This window comes from Montipora capricornis, chromosome 3 (genome assembly GCF_036669925.1).
Source record: "Montipora capricornis isolate CH-2021 chromosome 3, ASM3666992v2, whole genome shotgun sequence".
NCBI classification, from domain to species: domain Eukaryota; kingdom Metazoa; phylum Cnidaria; class Anthozoa; order Scleractinia; family Acroporidae; genus Montipora; species Montipora capricornis.
Window position 1 is genome coordinate 53,024,242 of NC_090885.1, and position 10,000 is coordinate 53,034,241.

Consider the following 10,000-nt stretch of genomic DNA (forward strand, 5'->3'; position numbering starts at 1 on the left):
CGGAAACGTGCTCAAGTCAGTGGTGGGATTGTTGCCTGTTTTTTGATCATGGGTGACGTTTGTAAGCTCATGACTAAAGCTCTACATCGGTTAATCAAATGCAGAAAAAGCTGGGATGACAGGTTGTTTTAGATTCGGGTGTTTTAGTGAAACTTAAACATTGGAGCGGAGATTTGCAGAGTTTGAACTGTCGACCTATATGGAGCAAGCATGTTTTACCTTCTCGGGCTGTACAGCGGATTTCTTTTGGGACCTTTTACGATCGACTGCTTTGCCAATTCTGAGAATGCCAAAGTTTCTAGATTTTATTCCCTGTTTGTTCAGTCCGGGAGTTAAGGTGTGGATTCGTTAGCTTTTGATTGGGGGCAGGAAAACTGTTGGCTTGTTCCTCCAAAATAGCGTTCGGTGCTACAAGCAATTGCAAAAAGCAATTGCTCGAAAGTTTCCCAAAATGTGTAGGTGAGGTGCAAAGAATCATTCCAAATTATTTATCCAAGATAATTGTCCAGTACTGAACTATTTCAAAGCACGTAAGGTGTTGAATAGTCTATTCTAGAGCTTTTGAGAAAATTAGACTTGGCTACTAGTTACAAAGCAAACAATGCTCTTCCCTCTGGTGTCTTTATCTGTTGCTACTTATCTAGAGTCATTAATTCAAAGCAATTCCTCTTTTTCGGCCATAGAAGACGCCTTTTATGACATTCGCTGGGCTCATAATCTTTATCGATTTCATAATCCTTACGAATCTATTCTTGTTAAAGAAGCCTCTCTAAACCAGTAGTGAAAAAAGAGCCTGTCTTTCCTGATATGATTTTGGAAAAGTTTTGAGAAGTTTGCTTGTATTAACGCCGATTTGTCTGATTAGGTGCTGCTGCTATTTGTGTTACAGCTTAAGGTGGTTTTTTGCGCTTTGACGAGCTTGCATTTTTGCGTTGTTTGCGATGTAACGTTTTGAGATGGGAAATATGTTGAGCTGTCCATAGCTAAGAGTAAGACGGTTATTTATAGAAATGGTAATGCTGTTGTTTTGGCCAGGACGGTTAATGTAACTTGTCGAGTAGGAGGGGGATAAATAGAATGTAAGGTCCCATACGGACAAGATGCCTGTTTTCACTCACGTGATCAGTAGCCTTGTTTTTCCTCCGAAACAAAAGAAAACGTTTGAGTGATGATAAAGCTCAATTCCCGGAGACGTCACATGAAAACAGTCTATAGCCGCGAAACGCCAAAGTTATTGAGAGGAATGCGTGACAAACTAAATGTCACGGTAGGGGATCAGGCGTGTTGAATGACGCCCGAGTTAGTGCGGAGTGGATGAAGATGAAGGACCCCATGAAGATCTGAATGAGCATGAAATGAGTGAGGAAGCTAGTGATTCTGATGAAGGCCAGCAAGAATTCCATTCGAATCTCCAAACTGTCCGGTCTTAGTTATCAAATAGAAATGTTCAATTAGAGATTTTCGATTGAAGTTTCCAGAGCTATAGCTTTTTGGTATTGCAAAATTGCAATTTTAGAGAGGGCTTGTGTGCAAATTCTTCTAAGTTAACTTGACTTCATTACCAGCTGCTTTACGGAAAATGAGCCCACAAAGTCAGGTGTCTGACATTTGCAGACTGCCGACTGCAGACAAATAGCGCTGATCCCATTTCAAGTAGCGCTGATAAACAGTATTTAAGTCTAAGAACTCATTTTAAACCCATTTTAAAACGGTTAGCGCTATTTGTCTGCAGTCTGCAAATGACATACACTGCACAGACACTGCATAAAGTCCGGACTCGAGAGAGCGACAGAAATAAAGCCTAAGATTTTAGCAGATACTAAAAGATATGAAGGCTTTAGACAAGTCCATGACATTCACAAATACTTTGATTAAATAAAGTGTTAGTGTAGTTTGCTCTGTATGCCCCACTTGTCACCGTTGTATCGGTTTTCTGACGGTTTTGTGTGCGGTTTTCGGTTTTGGCCGAAATTTTTTGCGGTTTTGCGGTTTTGGATGATTTTTTCTTTGGTTTTGCGGTTTCTAATACACCCCAATGTCCCCCTCGAGTAGATACGTGCAGGCTGCCAACATTGATCTATCGTCAAACTTGAAGTTTCTTCGAACCTTACAATTTTCAAGATCCAAGTCTTCCTATACCTTAAGAAGCACCGGTGTTTCCTACACTCGAGCTCGGCTACCTGGCTAAATTGTTTGGCCTCCATAGTCCGGTGGCGCCACTGCTGCCGCCAACGCGGGCGTTTCTGATAGACTGTTCAAGCGTCATGGCCGGTGGCGTTCAGACAAAGCCAAGGACGGCTATGTCAAGGACAAGCTCGATGCATTGCTATCAGTTTCCAAAAACTTAGAGCTTTAGGACCTTTTTTTTTGACAATTGTTATTACGGTTAGTAAGGTTTAATGGACATTACATTTGTAGCGTTTGCAATGGTACTGTACCTAGGAAAGTGCGGATAATTGAATCTTGAACCCAATTTGTGATGAGTCTTAGTCCCATTTTTTTTTTTTTTTTTTTTTTTCGGCAAATCTGGGGCTTATCATTGAACAACCTTCACATTACATATCATTGAACAACCTTCACATTACATTAGATTTCTCTTTCTTTAATTCAACACATGGAATTATTGCTGGCAATAAACGAGAAGCCTATTCCTGATCCTTGTCTGCGTCTGATTATATTTAGTATGGAAATGGTTTGTTCTCGTTTCACTGCAGGGTGATTAGAGAACAAAGTTTCTTTCAAGTGTTGAAACTAATTTGAGCCACCTTAACAGAAAGCTACAAATTCTACGAAAATTGCGAAAAATTGTAACGCGGGGACTGCCATGGCTCCTGTACGGGTTATGTCCTCCAGGCCAAAACCTGACAGTGATTTACACTAAATAAAGTGCGTGCTTTATTGACATATTGCGAGCTTTTAAAAGTAAAGTTGCACTATGGATCAATAATATAGACAGCACGCTTGAAAAAGAGCTTTCACTCATGTCAATACTGATGTAAGGATGAAACACGCACTTTACCTTGTCCTGCAACATCCCCTTTATTTTTCCACCAATGTAATGATCAAACAGGTTGTACAGCCAACTGAAGAAAAAAAGGAAGCAGCTGCACATACAGAAAGTCTCAAAACACAACGACATAGTGCTGACGACAGCAAATGGTAGGTTCGCAAAATACAGCGTTTTGAATTGTACAAAAGCTAGTGTGAATGTGAACTGTTAGCGGATCTTTAAATATTGATCATCGGGGACTGATGTACGCCTCGACTTAAAAAAAAAAAAAAGACTTCTAAACAGTTCACCTTTGAATTTTCCTGCCGGAATTATGCAATTAAGATGGGACTGAGCTGCTACCCGCAAGTTTAATTCATAACTGAAAACTGTGTACAAAAGCCGTCTGTGATTCATCTAAGACCCTTGTCGTAGTGGTGTCCGGATCCCTCAAGAGACACGCCCAAGTTTGCTTGCTTTGCCATATTTGTCTCACTCCCGAATTAAGTAGTCGTTTCTATTCTCACGCCAGAATGCCTTCAAACAATACCCCAGGCAGATGAGGCCATCTATTATGGGGCAAGGCAAAATATTTGTTTAACTTTTGCATTCCGTCTGACAAAAACAGGCAAATAGGAGAAGGCAGGGCTTGTACGTGGTCGTCATTTTATCAAGAACCTGCGCAACAAACCGTTTGCAAATCATCAAGGCCTCTAAATTGAAGCTAAGCCGTTTCAATGCCTAAAAATGCTCATATTTTGATGGCAAGTTGAGAAAACGAATTGATGTCAGTTGTGACATTTAGATGGTGACTGCGTGAGAGAAATCATTGAAGACGTTTTTCTATCTTCTTACGAACAAACTTATGGAGAAGGTTTGTACAAAACCTGAATCGAAGTTTAGAAATAGTCAAAATGTGGTAAGAACAAAAAGTAGCACACGAGGCGATAGCCACCGAGTGTCACTGATGTTCTTACCATATTTTGACGTCTTCTGACCTTTTCGGCTTGTACATTTTGTTTTCCCAATACAGATCATGTGACAATAGTCAGGAGGTTTGGTCTTTTGTTTTGTTCATTAAAATGAGGGCATGCAAGCATGAAGATGCCTGCATGCACTCTTTTTAATGAACAAAACAAAGGACCAAGCCTCCTGAGTATTATCACATGATCTGTATTGGGAAAACAAAATGTACAAGCCGAAAAGGTCTATTGCTGAACAGACGCACGGCAACAGTGGAATCTATTTGTTTTACATAGCAAAGAATTAAAATATACAGAAAGATGTATTTTTATTTCAAAACATTTCTAACGTGTTGGAAAGAGGCTACTTTGTCTACTTGACAGAAAAGAAAATAGCACTTTGACGTAATATATTGTCTATACAAAACATAAAGCAAACTGATTGGTTGTTGCGCGTAACAGGCAAAAGATTTGTAATTGTTTAGTTGTGCGTTACCGATGCAGTCGCTGCCAATTGAGCTATTAAGCCAACTAGGAGCTGGTCACTTTGTGCGTTCTACATAAGCCACATAGACGATGGATACATGTGAAGAACACAACATCTGAATGTCATAGACCACCTCCCAATTTACTTGATAGCTCAATTGGTAGCATCAGTAACGATGAGGGTATGAGTTGGTCTGTGATGTTTCAAGAGAATGATCTCGGCGTGACTTTTGTCGCGTCTTGATTGTCTTAATTTAATGTTCCTGTGACAAATATCAATAGCTATGTCACGCTCAATATTCATGATGATCATGATCACTAGTACTTTATTGTAGTACTGTTTTGTCAAGTATGAGCTTGATAAAGCCGAATATCTGAAACTCTGAAACCGCGAGAGATTTGAAGCGTCCTAAAGACATCCAAAGCAGCTCTTTCTCACTTTATTCCCTGATTATAACGGCTAACAATAGTCACCTTGCACCTCCGTGAAAATGAATTTTCACACTTCCTACTGAACAAGAGCAACCAGCAGAAGAAATACTGGGGTGACCTGCACTGTCAACGCCTGAAAAAGTTAAGGTAAAATTAAACTTAATGTGTGGACTCGAGGGAAAAAAAGATTATTTCACATGACCCAACAAGTTGGCAAATAAATTCCACATTTGAACGGGAATTGACCACAGGGCCGAGTCCAAAAAGCAAATAGAACCTTTTTCAGAATGAAAAGGCGTTTGTTGTAACTCACAACTCACAGCACGAAGCGTTAAATGCATCTTCCATGGGTAGAAAACGCGACTATTTAGGGTGGGTGGGGATTGTCATAAGTGCAAAGTCGATATTTGTGTAGGTGATATGGCTTGCTTTTTGTGGGGTACTCAATTTGCATCCTTGTGTTCATTGCAGTGTGAAACAGTAATTAGATGCGCGCAGATTTCAATAAGCGTCACGAAGTGTCCCCTGGCTCTTCTCGCCAATAGGACATTTGCATGATGTCGCCATTTGACTACAAGTGCCAGAATCCTTCAGGTTTTGCTTGTCTAATGCTAATTAGAGCTATTGTTACTTTTACCCATGCACTGGCAAAACAAAATTAAAACGAGAAAAGAAAAACAAACTGAATTGTGGTAGTTGTAGTCAACTGACGCTATTGTGAAAGTTGCCTATTTCAACATCACTAGTTTACAGAAATGCACACAATTAACGTCACAAAGTGACCTCCAAACTCTGCTCCTCAAGGAAACATAAACTGCTGAATTTACCCCAACCAAAAAAACAAGTTCACTAACCCAACACTGAAATTGTCCCTGAAAATAGGAAGAACAAAACTTAGACTTGTAGTAAGGGGCCACTTAATAACTTGCAAACTGCACATTTGTGGTCTGAAAAGAAATATTTGACCAAGTAGGACAACGAAATCTACAGTTACTATTACAACATCAACAGCAAGGCAGGAACAGCAGTGAACGACTTTTGTGTGCATGGGTGGGGACGTAAGGGCAGAGAATGGCCAATAGAGCGCTGCCATCTTGCGGCACAGATAACTTTTATTTTGAAGTTCATATTTGAGGTATTTATCCCCTACCTAATTTAGCTGCAAGCGTCACAGTAATACCACTGACTTCCAAATCAAAAGTATCACCTCCACTTATATGAGGCCTGAAATGAAAGTACACTTTTTTTCATAAGAAACCTTTGTATAAGAACGTTCAGGTTGAAATTTTAAAGATTATATTAAGAAAATAACAAGGATGAGAATCAGTTTACTTAATTCAGTCTTTGTTTTGCGTCCTTAACTTGTTTATTTGTTTGTTTTGTTTTTGCGAGTAGTGTAAATTTAGGTAAAAGAAATGTAAGACTGTAGTCTAACAGGACAGTTAACTCAAATACTTTGGGACATTTTTAACATTTACAACGTGGTTTTCTTATTGCATGATACACTGAATAGCAACTCAATTTGTAGTCAAACTTTGTAAACCACACAATTTTAACAACATGTTTAAGAATGTTTTCACGCTTAAATCACAAAATTAAGAACGTTCAGTCTCAGCCCCAAAATTAGACGTTCTTATAAAAAAGGAATGTGATAACCAAAGCATGGATTAGACGTATAAATCGGAGAAAAATGTTCAGTGCTATATCTTCCTACGCAACCCACCTGAGCGTCAGCCCTAGGAATGGAAACAGGCCCACTCAAGGACAGAGAAAAACTCAGTGTGGGAATTAACCCACGAACTCCGGATTATATCACCGTTTCTCTATTGGCTGAATTATGTCAGACGGGAGCAAGACTTGAGAATCTGGAAGGCATTTTCTCGACAATGAACACGTACAAGACGGTTTAAATTACAAGTATCCCTTCTTTGCATAGATTGGACTGTAGTTCGCTTTTTGTAGCATTTCCTGTCCTGGATGCAAAAGAAATGCTTACTTCGTCACCGAATAGAGTGTTTTCAATGTTATTTTCAATTGGTTGTACCAAAGGCAACAGACTCCAGGCCTAAGGAAAAAGTAGAGACCGCGAGAAAGCCAGGAATCGTTCACCCAACCCCCTTTAATTTCTTTTCACCGTTGTTAGGTTAAATTTGAGGTTGCTAAAATATACTGAAAGAAGACCGCTAGCGCTGTGACAGATATCTGAAAATGGCGACACCATTTTAATGCCTTCATACGAAAGCAAAACACTGACTTAATAAACTGGGATACATATCTGTTCTACCCTCCTCCTGAAGTACCTGCTTCTGTAGCAATAAAAAGGAACTCGACAGTATAGCCCTATGGTCTTTCCTTCAGAAGTCTTCATATTTGATGGTGCAATATCTTAGTTTGATTAAACATAAATCTTACCATGCGTCCCTACGATAGTGCCAATTTCCGCTCAAGGAAGTAGAAGCGCCATAGATCTGGAACTGAAGACCGACAGTAGCGTCTGGTTTCAATGTTGAGGAGGTGATTGACAACGAATTGAAGTGTATACTGCAAATTAATGTTATTAAAGAGACCGTTTATGTCTTTTTTTTTACTAACGACATAAGCTGGCAAAGAACATTTTGATCCCCAGGCAAGCTCATCCAAAGAAATGTTATTATATAAAAAGTATGTAGAAATGGGTCAAGCCTCTTACAATCGTTATCTTTTGTTTTTTGTTTTTTTTTAAGTCGGGTGGGGAGGCTGGAAGCACCTTTCTACCGTGTAAACAGTATTTTCAGCGAGGTTTATGACACCGTTTTCCACCTATACTAGAGTACGAATTTAATCCACTTAGAGCTAAAGACAGTGTGAAGTCAACCATGTGTAATTCAAATTTGAACCATCAGAGTTATAGCTCATTCTACAGTTATACTGAGTTCGAAACATTTGTCTCCCAGAATCGTGAGCACTGAAGGAGGATTTGGCGATGATTTTCCTTGTATTTCTCTTGTTAGTGAGACAACAGGTAGAAGTCAGGGATTTCACTTGTGCCAGTCCATATCGAGGCGCGGAATTTAATCAGAAAACCTTTCCTTACTTAGCCTCTCGCCAAGACTTTCGCCGGGGAAGGGGGAAAACTCCCATAAAAGAAAAGAGAGGGATGCTCGTCGTCTCGCTTAGGGGTGTAAATTTTGGATTTTGGTCCCATTTAGGGTGCTCTGGGCAAAACGCAATCATATATAGGCGTGAAGGTCTCCCCTAGTATGGAGGTATATCTATGACAAAATTCAATGATCAATATTTGAAATAAAATCGTCCAAATCATGAATGCATCAATCCAAAGCTGAATGGCAACAAGCCGATTCTGCAAATGGCCATCACGGGAAGAGGCATAACGCAGAGAGGCATAGCCAAAAAAGCCGTAACGAAAACAGCCATAACGCACAAAGGCATGACGAAAATAGCCAGAACGCAAACAGTCATAATGCAAAAAAACATAAAGCAAGCAGGCATAACGCAAATAGCCATAACGTAAAGAGAAATAACGCAACGAGGCATAACGCAAAAGGCACAACGCAGAAAAGTATAACGCAGCAAAGCATAACGCAAATATTCATAACGTAAAATAGCCATAACGCAAAGGCCATTTGAAGAATGGAGACTAGCTGTGTACTCCGTAAATAATTTTAGCTCTAAACAAAAAGTCAATTGATTGTTCAAGGGAAAGAACATATAATCGCTATCGGACTTTTTCTTCCTGTTTTTGTTATGCCTCTACGTTATGGCTCTGTGTTATGCCTCATTGTGTTATCCTTTTTGCGCTATGGCCACTTGCGTTATGCGTCTTTGCGTCATGCATTTTTGCATGATGCCTACTTGCGTTATGCCTGTTCGCGTTATGGCTATTTGCGCGATGCCTATTTGCTTTATGGCTGTTCGCGTTATGGCTATTTGCGTTATGCCTTTTTGCGTTATGCCTCTCCGCGTTATGACTCTTTCTGTGATGGCCATTTGCAGAATCGGCTTGTTGCCATTCAGCTTTGGATTGATGCATTCATGATTTGGACGATTTTATTTCAAAGACTGATCATTGAATTTTGTCATAGATATACCTCCATACTCTAAGGTTGCGCGCGAAGAAAGACAAAAGTGTATATTTACACTTTTATATTTCTTCACGTAGGTAAAAGTATTAGATGATAATGTCTTTTCCATCTTTAAAAGTCACTGTATTTTTTATATATCCGCGATTTAATATGGTCTCTTTTAGGGGTCAAAAAAAGCCTGAGCCACGCCCAGATTGATTTCCTTTAGGGGTTTAATTTAAAATTTCCGACGAGCATCCCTTCCCTCTTTATATGGGAGTTCCCTCCCCCCACAACGGGGAACTTTCGTCCGCGCGAGATTTCTGAAAAATCTCTCAAAAGTGTTTCTTTCTCGCACGATCGCTTGATAAAGAAATTCAAAGCTGCCATTCCTCATTCATCTCGGCGGTTGGCGGAGAGCGACAGATGGCGTCCGGATCCGTTAAGAAGTGAAATAAAGGCTCACCTTTTGAGAGAGTAGGAAACATGTCCGATGGGCGTACCAGCATCACCAGAAATGTCTGGGATTATTGCAGTCTTCACTTTCTCTTCAAGAATCTGAATGGCTACTGAATCAACTGAAGAAAACGACGAACGGGGTTTTTTAATGAAAGCCGCACAAGACAACGAAAGTGAAAAAAAAAAACCCCATACCATTCAGATCAAAATCCTTGTAAATTCAAGACCTTATGATAAAATAAGAAAACTTTTCATCAAAGGAATGAAAAATCTAAAAGAAATATCATCTTTCTAAAGACAATCTGCTCCTTTCAAAGCGAAAACTGTTCTAATGCGGTAGTTTAAAAAGAGTTATTGCGTGAGTCGAATACTGGAAACAATGCATATGGGGGATAAATGATTTATATTTAGCAGCAACTAACGAATAACCCTTGTTATGGACTGTCGGGAAAGAAGCCAACTGTTCAAATGTTATCTTCCTATCTAAGCATACTTCTCCGTAGATAAGTTAATTTGAAAAAAAGTGAAAAATTGAAGTGGCCTTTGAGTTTTTGCAAGTTTCTTATACTTTTAAAAGATTTAGAATGCAAGGATTCACGTACATTCTCAAA

General features: G+C 39.6%; 1 protein-coding gene across 4 annotated transcripts in view; it reads right to left on the reverse strand.

The window, feature by feature from the left end:
* The window catches only part of LOC138043361 (bactericidal permeability-increasing protein-like), a 38,964-nt gene that overhangs the window by 28,360 nt on the left and 604 nt on the right, over positions 1–10,000 (reverse strand). For all 4 annotated transcript variants that reach the window (XR_011131240.1, XR_011131239.1, XR_011131238.1 and 1 more), the window contains exons 2-6: positions 9,397–9,508; positions 7,282–7,410; positions 6,020–6,093; positions 4,912–5,002; positions 3,020–3,083 (exon numbers count right to left, since the gene is read on the reverse strand). Coding sequence is in view for 1 of the 4 variants with exons in the window: in XM_068889594.1 (XP_068745695.1) it covers positions 3,020–3,083; positions 4,912–5,002; positions 6,020–6,093; positions 7,282–7,410; positions 9,397–9,508 (470 nt within the window). In the remaining 3 variants the exon portion in view is untranslated. The remainder of the gene's footprint in view (positions 1–3,019; positions 3,084–4,911; positions 5,003–6,019; positions 6,094–7,281; positions 7,411–9,396; positions 9,509–10,000) is intronic.